Raw genomic sequence first — 15,359 nt, 5'->3', positions numbered from 1 at the left:
GTTCTTATCTGCCTGTTAAGTCAGGCTTACCAAAACTTGGAATAATTTTGGGAAATTCTGTAGGAAGACAAAATAGCAACTGTTTTCAAGAGATTCTAAAAGAAAATTGTTGGTAAAGAAAGAAAAAAATGCTTTTTTTCTTTTATTCGGTTGGGGTTTTGTTGGTTTTGGTTTGTTTTTTCTTCCCCAGACAGGATTAACTCCTCCTTAATAATTATTTGCCTGTTTTGGGGGGGGGGGGGGGGGAGTGAAAAAACTATGATTATTTCTGGAGGGAATGTTATATTGTTTGTCTGGAGTTTATTGGCTATATATCACAGAAGCATATCTTGTAGCAAAGAAAAATGAGAGTAATTTTATCTGCTTCTGTTCTAATAAGAAACAAACAACAACAAAAAAAGGTGAAATGGTTATCCATACATTTTAAAGTAAATTTTGTTAGGAAAAATAATTCCTGTGCTTCTTTCCTTCGAAAGTTTATAAGCTTCCTTTACTTATGAGTGGTTGAGTCATATCCCAAAGCTTATGCTGTGTATTTATGGCAAAGCTCCTGTTTGACAAATAATCAGAATTCTTATGCTGTTATAATATTATAGAAGTTTTGCAAATATGATCTGCAGAAATGTCTCATCTTGTTTTGAATCCTGCTAAGCTCTTTGCTTCTGATGTTTTGCAAAAGTAGATTTCAGAAGCTAATTTTGTTTGGTGGAGGCCAAAATCACTTCACTTTTTACAGTTTGCATTTGTCGTGGTTTTGCTTCACTAGGAACGGCATCACTGGATTTTGGAAGTTGCATGTGTCAAAAATTGCTGCTCGGTCTTCATACAACGTTTTTGGTTTATGTTCTTTTATCACATATTCTCTTAATTATCTCCTGTTCTTTTAATTGCACTTGTCTTTTCAACCCCATCTTTCCATTTGTCAGGACCTGTGCTATGTCCTTAATGATGCAAGCGGCTCTTTCTGCTGTTTCCTTTGCTGAGACAGAGTAATCACACCCAAGAAGGTTCTTGGAGGGATTGCCCCTTTCCACTCCTCTTGCTCATCTTGACGTCTTGCTGATGTTTTGCGTTGTTTTGGTTTGTTGTCACTGACCGCAGGTTTTCACCATGCAGTCTTGAGGTAGCTTTGCAGAAGCAACTTCATTTGAAACGTGATTTCAATATTGGGACTTCCTTCAAATAATTTTGCAGCTTGATGCAAAATTCTCACTCATTCAGAGTCCTCCTTCCAGAAATCTGGGGGCTGTATTTTAGCACTGCATGTGCTTCCTTCAGCCTTCTAAGCTGTTGTATCTGAAGTGACGAGCAAGTCTTTCTCTGTTGCTGTTGTCATTCGAGTGCGTGGCACGAAGCAGGAGCCGTGGAAGTAGAAATAACCAATGTGAATAATACAGGAAATTCACTGTGCTTCTTTCTGGTACTTTTAGTGGTTTTCTATGATCGTGCACCTAAGGTGTCCTCAAAAATAAAAAAACATGAGTTGGCAAATCAAAGGTAGAATATTCAGCTGAGCCTTGGGTTCTCAGCCATTTCTTGATAATGGGCTTCTTGGAACATAATTGGTCTACCAAAGGAAAAGAATGCTTATGAAAACAAGAATGTACCTAAAACAGACTTAAAAAATAGCTAATGAGCTCTTATTTAAGGTGGAGAATGAGGAATGGGACAGACTGTGTACATCCACATTCTGGTTAGATACAAACGGGCGAAGGTTACGCCAAGGCCGCCCAGGAATGGAGCTGATTAGCGAAGGCAGGAGGCAGAGGAAGCTCAGCCGTGTTCTTGGGTGGAGTTTCCACTGGGCAGCGTCAGAAAAGACTCTCCAGGAGGCAGCGTGAGGAGCTGAACAGTACAAGACAAACAGCCCTAGGCAAGACCTGGATTTCTTTCTGTAAGATGAGCTTAGGTTGGTGCAGAGCACAAGATCTGTCACGGTGATGAGAGCAATTACCTGGAAAAGATTTTGAAAGAAGGTTTGGAGCGGGGGGATAGGGTGATGAATAGCTCCATTTTAACAACACAGAGTTTACTCTGAGCTTCCTCTTCAGTTGACAACCTATTCAAAGTTCCATGGATGCATTGAAAACTTGGATTAGTGATTGATTTGCCCTCTGTAGAACCAATATCTATTATAAATTTTTTTTTTTAATAGCAGAATTGTTGGTCGGCACAATTACTGGTTGAGGTGTGTTTTTAAAGTTATTCAATTAAATAAGTTATCATGAAAGTATTAAAATAGATTTAAAAGTTTCTAAAGTTGTGAGTATTAGTATGCACTTTTATATTAGTATAAACTTTCAGAGATGAAAAATACTATGTTTTTTCCACTCTGTTTACTTTTGGAAAAGGCCTTTCCTGTAATAACAATAAAGCTTGGTACTATGGAGTATTGTTGATGGAGTTTAGATAAAGAAAAGACAACTCTTTTTTCATACATAACACGGAATTGTCTTGAGTCAACAACAGCAGTGATAAACTGTAAAAAACCCACAAGACATAAATCCTATTTGAATCCTCTGTCTACTGTAATTCCATTAGGAAAAAAATAAAGATATAAAGTGTGCAACAAGGCTACTTTCTGAGGAAGCGTCTGTCAGATAATCCTGTTTTCTGATGGTTTTGATTTTGCTGTATTTTAAAGTGAAAACTGAATTCAGAAAATGTAGTGTTTGAAGTTTCCATGCTGCATATGCTCAGGATTGCTATAGCACTGTCCTGTTACTTTAAGCATTGTTGATGTGCCTTTTTTTGTGACAAATTGAAGGCTGAATTTTTACTTCAGTGATTTCAGAGAAGAAACAAGTACCAACCTTGCCACCAGTAATGGGGGCAGGATTTGATATTTCTTGAAAACCTATTAAAATTAATACTGAGGGATTTGAGTTTCCCCTTCCCATTGCTATTGGTGTCAGTGGAGTTAACTCACAGCCAGCCAGTTACACAGTTTTGGGTTTGATTGGATGTTCTAGTCTGAGATAAAAGGTTTCTGTTCCTGCCATTGTTTAACTTCAGCTTGAGACCAGCAGCTCCAGGCACGAGCTTAGATAGAGGCAGGGATATAGTTCTTGGATAGAATACTGTATTCCTATACAGAAGGAGCAGTAAAGTTTTGGAAGCCAGCCAGGTCCCAACATTGTTGCTAAAACTATTAAATCAGGCATCATAAATATTAAAGGCCAAAATATTATCACTGCAAATAAACAAAGTTGCATACCCTGACAAATTTTACACACTTTTCTGAGCAGGAAGCCCTAAGATTTTTATTTAAAGGGACACCTTGTGTTCAGCTGCTAAAAACTGGCAAGGAAAATGGTAATTGAGAATGTTGGGTTTATCCCTTCATGGCAGATTATTCTTATGCTACAACACTGCCAGTTAGTATTGATGGAGGAAAGTTGAATTGGTCCAGCTTCAGGAGCAATTAAATGGCAAAAGGTAATCACGCCATTAGCATAAACTCTCAAAAAGTTCATGTGCTGTAATCTTTGTTTCCCTGTTGATATTTTCAAGGATGTTTGTAAATTAAATGCTTTAATTCCGCTTCCAGTGGAATATGGTTTTGATTGTCATCTACACCAGGAGCAGAGTTTTGCCTGTGGAGCTTATTCTAATACTGTTCACAGTAACGCAAAGCTGACGATGATGGGGGAAACAGCACTGCACCAGCATGTGGCTGTCCTGTGTTAGAAATAATTTTGAGACTTTTTGACTAATGGTCAGATCTGCTGCCCACATAGGTGAACTCTGTGTTCCTGTGCTGCAGGCTCACTGGTCTTTTCCCCCGCCTCTTTCCACCCCTTCTACTCCATTCTTCCTTTTTCTTCCATATTTTTTCTGCATGCAAGAGCGTTGGAAGTCTTTTTGGAGACTTCCAAGAATTGCAGTGGAGCACTCTTCTTGATGCTCCAAGGAAAATGAAGAAAACTGGCTGTGTTGCAAACATTTTCTCCTGCACAAATCCAGATGTTTGAAGACTCACTCAAGATCTTTCGTTTTCCTTAAAAGCAGGTCCCACAAAGTGGCTTTGGGATAGATCCAGGAGAAACTTCCTTTGCAAGAGGGAAGACCAAACAGAAAGCCCAGGGTACTAAGGTTGTTTGTGCAGGAAATTCAAGTGATCTCCATTTCACTCAGGTCAGCTCTCAAGAGCGTACAGGAAAACTGATGATTTACTAAAGGATTTCCTTTTGGATTTCCAGTGACACGTGTGGTTACTATGGCACTGCTGTTTGGACCTGATGAACACTGGAAGGCTGGACATGGTGTTTTAGGGGACTGGTGTTGGGGTTTTTGTGTGTGTGTTTTGTTTTGAATGCTGAAGACACGTGGTGAGGGCTGGCGTGTTGGTTAAACTCACTTTTGTAGAAACACTGCTAGAAATATGTTTATGAAGTGTGTATGAAAGTATCCGAGGAGTAGCGTATCAAAAACAACTATACTGAGAGATCTGGAGGAAAAGCAAACTTTGTATTCTTTCCAATGGTGTTTTTAATATTTCTTCACAAAAAGTTAGTTGCTGTGAGCACAGCTCTCTGGAGCCTGGAAGCCTTCTTTCCTCCATGAAAGAAATATTACTTCAGTTTGAAGGTTGCTGCATTTATACCAGATGAGTTTTGAACACGAAAATTTCTGCATTATCTACTGATATCCTTTATTGTGTACTTGTAAAACAGAGATGACAATCAGATCTTACAAGCATTTCGAAAAACAGATTTTATTTCAATTAGGCAATCTTCCTGATGCTTTGTAGTAAACTTGTTTTACCTTAATTTGGATGAATCTTAATGGATGAACGAATTAATTAGTGCCTTCTCTCTTTGCCTTTTGGTACAGGAATCAGGAACTTAAGGACTTGGGAGAACTTGCTCCTCACTGGGACAACATGCGCAAAAGTGTAATCGCTCACTGTGATCAGATGTTGAGCATGTACCAGGACACTCTAGCAGAGCTTGGGAAGCATACAGGTGGGAATCTGTGATTTTGTGGAAGTAGCCTCCTATCTGGAAGATTTAAGGATTTATTAGATTGTTAGCTATGAAATGCTGGCGTATTCAGCAGGAATAAAACATGTAAAAATTTTAGGATTTAGAATTTTAGAATTAGTTTGGTTTGAAAGGGACCTGAAAGACTATCAAGTTCCAACCCACCTGCCACACATCTACCTCCCAAAAAAAAACTGTACTTCTGTCCTTTAGCTATTATCTTCTAATGTAGGACTGGTACTATTTCTCGTACCAGATTTCTCTGGGAAAGTGTTCTTGGTCACAGAAGAAGGGAAATCCTATCTTAGTGTATGAAGAAAAAACAGTCTGTAACTGAAAGTAAGCTTCTTGGAGCAATTGGTCAACTGTTTAAATATTTGTTGGGGAGAAAAAAGCTCCTGTGTTGCACTAAATGTCGTATAATAATTTCCATTTTGTTTGCAAAAGTGTCATTTCTTGTATTTATGAGTGTTTGCCATCATCCGAATATTCCAGTTCCAATTTTGGCAGACTACTGTCTAACCTGGTATGACATTTCCTGTGATTCTGTTTTAAATAATATATATATATATAATTACATCTTGAAAGCGCTCCATAAAGTGTGATAAGCAAGCCAATAAATACAGATAATGAAGGAACCAATGTTATAATTAAAACTTGCAGTAAAATGTTGAAAGGACATTTTGAAACTAAAAAAAATTAGACAATGTAATCTGTTAAACCTAAACCCTGCAAGACCTGTATTGTGCAAAGTGACTTTCTAAAGGACCTACCTCAATTGGGTCTGGAGAGAAATAAAGTGGCCCTGGGAAACTGAGATTATCCAGGAGGACCAAACCAGCACATAAAAAAGAGAAGGGACATTTATCAGAAAACAAAGCAACCTAATAATTGTAGCAAAAATGAGAAATAACGATGAGGTGTAAATTTGTTCATTTCTTCTCTATAAACAGTACACTTTGTAACTTTAAAAAACAAGATTATACCCTTGATAAGAAAAGCAAGCCAGGCATACTTGACTTAATACTGTAGTTGCACGAATAGTTATGTTGGGAGCACACTGTAGATACTTGAAATTCAAGTACTTATGAAGTAGAAATTGCTAAGATTAGCGACGTGAGCACAATTTTCATTCAGACTTTTCAGGTCAACATATTTCAAGGCATGCCAAAACCCAGCACAGGTGTCTCTCTTCGTCTCAGAATACTGCCTGAGTTTGGGTTTGAAGTGTTCAGAAGGGCAGATTGCACGTGCAAATAAAATTTCTCCAAAATATTCTCATGCACACAATCTCATGTTGGGCTTTCTGAAGGACGCCCGCTTCAACACAACCGAACTGTTTGTGGAATTTAGTGGAGAAGGCTGTTAGGAGACCACTTGATATCTTTTTGAAATCAAGAGATTGCTGTGGAAGTATCAGGAGGCCATATAAGTGTTTGACAGCAATTTTGGTTTAGCAGCATGTTTATTGAGAATGGAGGTTTAAGAAAGTTAAGACAGTTTCAAATTTGAGTTGTTTTGGCAAACACTTTTATCCTCAGTAATGTGAGAATTTTAGAGAATGTAAGGCATTCTTATTGTGAGGAGACATACCAGGAAGATATAAAGGTTAGGTAACAAAAACCCCAGTAATTTTCAGTGAATTTAAACCACAGATTTGGTGATATTGGGAGGGAGTGGAACTTTGAAAATTATTTGTTTGTTTCAGTTTGACCTGAAATCATCCCCAAATGATTTCTCCTACCCTGCAATTTCATTGTTTTTCTGTTTCAGTCATCAAACTGAAAAATCTATTATTCATCCAGCCCTAGAAGGAGGAAAAAAAGACAGTCAAGGTTAAAGCAATTGAATATTGCTCTCAAAAACTGGACACTATCCCTGCCTCTGTCACAAAGTCAGACTTGAGAAGTGGTTGGTGTGTTGTTCTTTTTTGGAAGCCTGGCACTAGACACAAGTTGTTTTGCACAAGTGCTCGGTACTTAGGTGTGCAATTCAGCCCCGTGGGAGCTGTGCTTCCAAAATGGAATGTGATGTTGCATTATAATGACTGTTGTGCAGGACAAGTCCTTCCATAGCTTGTATTGATGCATCGCTGCGTTAATGTTTATTCTCTGGCATTAGGATGGGTGAAATTACAACCCAGCCAGTTAAAATTATTTTGTAAAAATTTGTAAAGCCCTTAGAGGATGTTAATATGTATATAGTAGACGGGCTTGAGGAAATTAATAACTTTGATTTTGAGGGAGGTTTAAGCAACATGTTTAAATCCTGAATAAATACTGAAATAAAAGCTGGAAACGAGATATTGAATCACTGCTTCTAAAATGAGCAGCAAAGGCACTGATCGCTCAATGAACTGGTAAAAGCTGAGTGTACTCCTGAGAGCAGGGTCTTCTCCCTCCTTCTCTCCTTTCACCTCTCCTTTTATTCTGCTCTCATCTTACTCCCCTCTTGTTCAGTGTTTCCCTGTTCCAGGTCCAGTTGTCATTCTTTAAGCTTTGAACTTGGTCTCAGCTGAATTCTCAGCAATAATCTGCCCCCTTTCTGTTCTCTCTCCAAGTTACTTACAGTCTCCTTCCCTGCACTATTCTCATTCTTCTCTGATACTTTGAGCTGCCTTCACTACCCCCGTTTGCTTGTGTTTTTCAGATGCAGGTTTCATACTGCATCAGCAGCAGCTCCTGACTTCAGTCTGCATCCTCAGGTTTCCTGTCTAATCTGAAATTTTGGCTCCTTTAAATTGCTTTTCTTCCCAGCTTTGCTCTTCATCTGTGTTAAATTGTTAGGTTCCTAAGCTCAGGGAGCAGCCTGAGCAGGCTTGGGCGGTCTGGAGCATCCTTGGTGCCTTCTGGCGGAGTGGATTTGTGTTGGGAGGCTCAGTGCTTAGTCCTGCTGGAAGCTGTGGCACTTTCAACAGATTAATGCTAGCAAGTCTTGACTGAGCAAGCAAAAACAATTTAAAATTTTTCCTTTACCTTTTCCTTTACCTTTGAACCTTGACAAAATTTATTTAAACATGCTATCTGAATGAGAGGAATTTTAGTTCTAATATTTAACAGCTGGCAAAATGACAGGGTTGATAAAGTGGCCTAGGTAAATGTTGGGCTGCCTGAGTTAGAAGACAAGACCAGTTCTCTAATCTACATGCTTTAATTTTGTACAGATTCTGTATCAAATATTTTCAAGTAAATTACTTTTTCATGCTGTCAAACTTGAATTACATTCCTTTAAACAACCATAAAACTACTCATAAACTCATACTTTTGAAATATGCAGCCATATTCATCTTTTTTTGTTTGTTTTTCCAAGGCGTCCACCTCCTGTGAACTAATATATAGCTTTCTTTAAGGTAGTTTGTGTTTCTGTATTTGAGCTTTCTAGGAAGAATGCATTGTCTATTCAATATTTTACTTTTCTTTCAAGAAAAAATGCAACTTGGAAAAACGCAGTGCTGTCATAGGTCTGTACCCTTGTGGTTTTAGCACAGAATAAACATAATGCACATTAACTGCTACATTGTCTCCTGCCGACTGCAGATGAATTTCAGACAGCAGGGAAAAGTGTCTATGTCCTAGAACAAAAAAAAAATTAGATTGTTCTGTGAATTAAAAGCTGGTTTGTTGCTTCCAGTATGGATACAAGCTGAGACTCAGTTAGTGAACCTTTCATCTCATAATATGCAATCACGCATTAAAAGTAAATTAAAGATTACTCCTGACGTCCAAGTACTGTCCTCACTTTAAAAGGAATACAGAAACATCTGGGTGCTTAAGACAATGATTCTTTAAATTTCTGTTTTTCAGGTTCTTCCTTTAAGTCGAGCTGTAGCAAAGGAGAAAAAACACTAGAATTCATCCCAATAAATCTTCATCTGCAAAGAATGCATGTGCACAGTCCTCGATTGAAAGGTAAAGAAATTCCCCCAGTATGACAAAGTATGCTTAGAAATGCGGTTACACTGAAATTTAGAAATCAGGTCCAGAGTTAAAGGTGTGCAAGGCATTTCTCTGCCTCATCTCCTGGTGCCACAATTTGTGGATATTTACTGCAGATCTTGGAAAACTAAGGGGTGATTAACTAAATTTCTTCCAAGTTCCTTTCTAAAAACGCATGGCAGGGTTATTCTCTTTTTGTTCCAATGACACTTCAAGCAAATAAGCAAAATATATGCTCACTGAAATGTATTGGTAACCTATGCATGGTTAAAAATACTCTGTTGTAGCAGTGCAGAGCTATTGCTGTCATGATTCGTAGTGACACGCTGCACAGTGCTTAGATTCACATCCTTTTTGGGCACCCACTTAATTTTTCTTTGTGATCCATAATGCTGTGAAAGCCAGACTTAACCCTCTTGTTTGAAGGTGGCTTTTCTTCTCCTCCCCTCCACCAGTTTGCCACCAGAGATAGTGATAGAGCACAGCGCAGAACTTTCCTTCCAGAGATTGCTGGGGTGAGCTCACCAGCCCAGGTGATGGGCGTCACGTGGTTCCAGAAAGGACGGTGTTACCTCTAAACTTAATTTATCCTGTTTCTTAGCAAGCTGTAATGAGCCCAGCAGTGCTTGGTTCTAAATCAGCTTATGCAGTGCTACCCTGTCATGCCCACCTCCCCGACGGAAGCATTCCCTCGGTGTTCAGTGAAAATATCTCACTGATTTTGCTGAAAACACTGCAAACTTCCAACATCTCCTGGAAAGGGGGATGTAACTTTCTGTAACAACATCTGTGGTTCTCTTTTAACACTGATTTCTGTTGTTGCTGCTTGCATATGATTTTAGCAGCTTCCTTTACACATCGGAGATCGTACTGATACGTATATGTGACCAAATCATGGCACAGTGAATAATTTGGGATAGATTGAGATCTGTTAAATTTGCTGTCGCTACAAACACAGAAATTACATTCTGTAAAGTTTTTGCCTTATTAATACACTCTGCTTCTAAGACTGTAAAAGAGGAAGTACAAACAGTGGTAAAACTCCTATTTTATACCATGTGAGGCTGATGTTCATCCACTTCCAAGCTGGACCACAGGGGCTTCCAATTATCTGTTAGATACTGGTTGGTTCAATATTTTGCTATTTCTTTTACTAAAAAACTGTGCCTCCGAGCATTTCAACAAGATGGGGATTTATAGTGACATAATGTGACAGCACAGATTTTAGTTTAATGTTTGGAAGTTCATTAACTCAAAAGCATTTTTAGGGTTGTAATGGTGGCCAGAAGCTTAATACTATGTTTTTTCAAGAAAAAACTCTTTGTGAACAAGAGTCTGTATGTCTATTTGCTAAATAAAAAGAAAAGTGGAATGAAATATGGGACTTACTTAAGCACCCACAACTTTTACAGTACTGGAGTTTTGGTTTGGATTTTTATTAATTTTCTCCTTTCTTCTCCAAAACCATTTTGCTTGGGGCACATGGCTAATCCATAATCCATAAGGGTACAGAAAGAGATAAATGTTAGATTTGTCCTAGTTATCTTCTAAATTTGGATCTTTAGATTATAAAACTCTGCCTCTATTACTTAACTAATGTTCACTGTGTCTTGTATTAGATATATACAGTCTGAACAGTTTCTAGCAATTGCTGATTGGTCTGCAGTAGGCAGCACTTCAATATTGAGTTGGTCTCTCTCAGCTCATGCTTTGCTTAGCATTTATCAGAGGACACCTGGAATATAACCAGGAGAATGACTCTGAAAGGGGAAGAATAAAAATTCATAGAGGTGGCATTTGAACAAACTAATGATCCATACAGGTGCCATTAACCCTTACACTACTGGATATCTTAATTTTGGGAATGTAAAATAGGTTTTAATCCCATCTGTTGTCTATACACACTGATAGGTGCTTTTGTGTTTGTTTGACATGTATAATAACAGGTTTACTTTTCTTGAACTTTGATATGCATTGTTACTGGGTTCCGACATGGGAGAGAAAATGTGCTTAAACTTTCAGTAGCTTTGAGAAGAACGCTACTTCCCTGTGGGCGAACAGTATCCCTATGCATTTGATAAACACCACATTGTGCTCTGTTCATCGTACTGGAGAGCTTAAATTTATATATTGACATAGCTTTGGCTTTGTTCCTGTTTACAGTCCCTGCTTGTTTTAGTAGATTTGGTGAGCTGAAGTGATTTTTGTTTTGGATCTGGGCACTTGGAGACACTGACTGCCTCCTGTGGAGGGCAGGCAGTTGACTCAAAGTGGGGATTGAGGCGTTCCCAACAATAAGATAGGGCTCCTGTGGAGCTCTGCTGCATTTTAAGCTCTGTCTATGCTGCAGAGGGGTGTCAGCAGTAGCCTGCTCTTGCTTGATGGCTGTGAGTGACTGGAGCACTCCCGCAGCAGCGCGCTGATGCTGACGCTGCATGCCCTTCAGAAGGAGCTCCAGTGATGTGTAAATAGAGCACATCTCAAGGCGTTCCTCCTGAGCCCTGCAGCCCTGTCTTGTCTGCAGTAGCCCTGTCTGTCTGCTGCGGCCCTGTCTGTCTGCTGCGGCCCTGTCTGTCTGCTGCAGCCCTGTCTGTGTGCCACGGCCCTGTCTGCGTGCTGCGGCCCTGTCTGTGTGCCGCGGCCCTGTCTGTCTGCTGTAGCCCTGTCTGTGTGCCGCGGCCCTGTCTGTGTGCTGCGGCCCTGTCTGTGTGCTGCGGCCCTGTCTGTCTGCTGCGGCCCTGTCTGTGTGCTGCGGCCCTGTCTGTGTGCCGCGGCCCTGTCTGTGTGCTGCAGGCCTGTCTGTGTGCTGCAGGCCTGTCTGTCTGCTGCAGCCCTGTCTGTCTGCTGCAGGCCTGTCTGTCTGCTGCAGCCCTGTCTGTGTGCTGCGGCCCTGTCTGTGTGCTGCAGGCCTGTCTGTCTGCTGCGGCCCTGTCTGTGTGCCGCAGCCCTGTCTGTCTGCCACGGCCCTGTCTGTCTGCTGTAGCCCTGTCTGTGTGCCACAGCCCTGTCTGTGTGCTGCGGCCCTGTCTGTCTGCCACGGCCCTGTCTGTCTGCTGTAGCCCTGTCTGTGTGCCACAGCCCTGTCTGTGTGCTGCGGCCCTGTCTGTGTGCTGCAGGCCTGTCTGTGTGCCGCGGCCCTGTCTGTGTGCTGCGGCCCTGTCTGTCTGCTGCGGCCCTGTCTGTCTGCTGCGGCCCTGTCTGTGTGCTGCGGCCCTGTCTGTCTGCTGTAGCCCTGTCTGTGTGCCGCGGCCCTGTCTGTCTGCTGCAGCCCTGTCTGTGTGCTGCAGGCCTGTCTGTGTGCTGCGGCCCTGTCTGTCTGCTGCGGCCCTGTCTGTCTGCTGCGGCCCTGTCTGCGTGCTGCGGCCCTGTCTGTGTGCTGCGGCCCTGTCTGTGTGCCACGGCCCTGTCTGTGTGCTGCGGCCCTGTCTGTCTGCTGCGGCCCTGTCTGTCTGCTGCGGCCCTGTCTGCGTGCTGCGGCCCTGTCTGTGTGCTGTAGCCCTGTCTGTGTGCTGCGGCCCTGTCTGTCTGCTGCGGCCCTGTCTGTCTGCTGCGGCCCTGTCTGCGTGCTGCGGCCCTGTCTGCGTGCTGCGGCCCTGTCTGTCTGCTGCGGCCCTGTCTGTCTGCTGCAGGCCTGTCTGTCTGCTGCAGCCCTGTCTGTCTGCTGTAGCCCTGTCTGTGTGCCGCGGCCCTGTCTGTCTGCTGCAGCCCTGTCTGTGTGCTGCAGGCCTGTCTGTCTGCTGCAGCCCTGTCTGTGTGCCGCGGCCCTGTCTGTGTGCTGCAGGCCTGTCTGTGTGCTGCAGCCCTGTCTGTGTGCTGCAGCCCTGTCTGTGTGCCGCGGCCCTGTCTGTCTGCTGCAGCCCTGTCTGTGTGCCACGGCCCTGTCTGTCTGCTGCAGCCCTGTCTATGTGCCACAGCCCTGTCTGTGTGCTGCAGGCCTGTCTGTGTGCCACAGCCCTGTCTGTGTGCCGCAGGCCTGTCTGTGTGCCGCGGCCCTGTCTGTCTGCCGCAGCCCTGTCTGTGTGCCACGGCCCTGTCTGTCTGCTGTAGCCCTGTCTGTGTGCCGCGGCCCTGTCTGTCTGCCGCAGCCCTGTCTGTGTGCCACGGCCCTGTCTGTCTGCTGTAGCCCTGTCTGTGTGCCGCGGCCCTGTCTGTGTGCCACGGCCCTGTCTGTCTGCTGTAGCCCTGTCTGTGTGCCACGGCCCTGTCTGTCTGCTGCAGCCCTGTCTGTGTGCCACGGCCCTGTCTGTCTGCTGTAGCCCTGTCTGTGTGCCACGGCCCTGTCTGTCTGCTGTAGCCCTGTCTGTGTGCCGCGGCCCTGTCTGTCTGCCGCAGCCCTGTCTGTGTGCCACAGCCCTGTCTGTGTGCTGCAGCCCTGTCTGTGTGCCACGGCCCTGTCTGTCTGCCGCAGCCCTGTCTGTGTGCCACAGCCCTGTCTGTGTGCTGCAGCCCTGTCTGTGTGCCACGGCCCTGTCTGTCTGCTGCAGCCCTGTCTGTGTGCCGCGGCCCTGTCTGTCTGCTGCAGCCCTGTCTGTCTGCCGCGGCCCTGTCTGTGTGCTGCGGCCCTGTCTGTGTGCCGCGGCCCTGTCTGTGTGCCGCGGCCCTGTCTGTGTGCCGCGGCCCTGTCTGCGTGCTGTAGCCCTGTCTGTGTGCCGCGGCCCTGTCTGTGTGCTGCGGCCCTGTCTGTGTGCTGCGGCCCTGTCTGTGTGCTGCAGCCCTGTCTGTGTGCCGCAGCCCTGTCTGTGTGCCGCGGCCCTGTCTGTCTGCCGCGGCCCTGTCTGTGTGCCGCGGCCCTGTCTGTGTGCCGCGGCCCTGTCTGTGTGCCGCGGCCCTGTCTGTGTGCCGCGGCCCTGTCTGTGTGCTGTAGCCCTGTCTGTGTGCTGCAGCCCTGTCTGTCTGCCGCGGCCCTGTCTGTGTGCCGCGGCCCTGTCTGTCTGCTGCGGCCCTGTCTGTCTGCCGCGGCCCTGTCTGTGTGCTGCAGCCCTGTCTGTCTGCCGCGGCCCTGTCTGCCTGCCGCGGCCCTGTCTGTGTGCCGCGGCCCTGTCTGTGTGCTGCGGCCCTGTCTGTCTGCTGCGGCCCTGTCTGTCTGCCGCGGCCCTGTCTGTGTGCCGCGGCCCTGTCTGTGTGCCACGGCCCTGTCTGTCTGCTGCGGCCCTGTATGCTGCACTGTGCTCTGGGAATGGCAGTGAGCCTGCCCTGTGCCCGGCGCTGGGATGGATGTGTGCCCCTCATCCCTCTCCATCCTCACTCTCCCATGTAGGCTGTGTGGGGCACACGCTCAGCTGTGTGGGGCACATGCTCAGCTGTGTGCTCCTGTCTCAGACAGCTGCTCCTTGACTGTGCTGAGAAGAGACCACGGGCTGAATAAAGTCTTCCTTCTGGATAAATGCCCCCCTCCCAAAGTAACTGGAAACAGGGTCATGTCTGTTTTTAGAACAGCCAGAACCGGGGTCTTGTATTTTAAATATTTTCCTGTCATTTCCTGAGTTATCTGTAAACACATTCAGAACCCTGACGAGTTCATCTCTTATCTTGAATTCAAGCCACTGCTGTTTTAAGGGATAGAACTCCTTGTTGTCAGATACCAACAGAGCTCTAATAGCCAAAGAATAACTATTACGGATAAATCTGTGTTAAGACCTGAAAGAATGGGCTATTTAAGAGTCCTGAAGCTCACCTTAGGCTAATGAAATTATGTCACTTCTCCTTTTAAGTGAATATTGAAGAGTCACCAACTCATTAGAGCTCAAATCAATTTGAGCAAATATGTTCTGAGATTCAGCTTGGGAAGTAAAGCATAGTTCATTAACTGTGAATCATTTGTACAGTGTTCTTGCTTCGAGGGATATTTATCATCAGAATGCAATAAAACCTCCATTTTAGGAGAGGGCTAGATTTAAATTTACATGGGAAATTTCCTTGATGAATAAAACAGTTCTCAAAAAAATCCTGTGGAAATACATTTTAAGAATGAGCCATTCTGAACCGTATTTTTCTACCCCTGGTTAAGTTCAGGTACAAAACAGATACTTAGTGTAAATGTAAATTTAAACTTTGAAGAAATAATTATTATGGTGTAGGATGTAATTAAATCTTTATCTCTGCAGTGACAATCAGTCACAAGCTCTTATAAAAATGATGTTCCAGCTCCATTTCTGTAAGCATATATCCACACAGAAAGTTCATCCCCTATGTCATAAGACATCAGGTATATACAGAAAGAGGCAACAGTTTGTTTGCTCAGCAAGAATTTCAGTAGTACAGTTTATTTCCTATTCTGGTAGCTTCCCAGCTGAGAACAACTGACTTTCTCTGTATTCATAAACATATATAAAAAGTTGGTGTGCGTCATGAAGCAGGGCTCTCCAGTTTAGCATTAAACACCATTATTTCTGAAAGTACATTAGCATTACATCTGAACAACTTACAAGTAGAAAAAAAA

At 43.8% G+C, this 15,359-nt stretch overlaps 1 protein-coding gene across 8 annotated transcripts in view; it reads left to right on the top strand.

The window, feature by feature from the left end:
- INPP4B (inositol polyphosphate-4-phosphatase type II B) overlaps positions 1-15,359 on the top strand; it is a 281,153-nt gene that overhangs the window by 192,032 nt on the left and 73,762 nt on the right. For all 8 annotated transcript variants that reach the window (XM_040063945.1, XM_040063946.2, XM_058420537.1 and 5 more), the window contains 2 exons: positions 4,837-4,967; positions 8,789-8,893. In XM_040063945.1, coding sequence (XP_039919879.1) covers positions 4,837-4,967; positions 8,789-8,893 — 236 coding nt within the window. The remainder of the gene's footprint in view (positions 1-4,836; positions 4,968-8,788; positions 8,894-15,359) is intronic.

Source organism: Hirundo rustica, chromosome 5, assembly GCF_015227805.2.
Source record: "Hirundo rustica isolate bHirRus1 chromosome 5, bHirRus1.pri.v3, whole genome shotgun sequence".
Taxonomy (NCBI): Eukaryota; Metazoa; Chordata; class Aves; order Passeriformes; family Hirundinidae; genus Hirundo; species Hirundo rustica.
The sequence above is the reverse complement of the archived record's forward strand: the minus strand, read 5'-3'. Positions and strand labels throughout refer to the sequence as shown.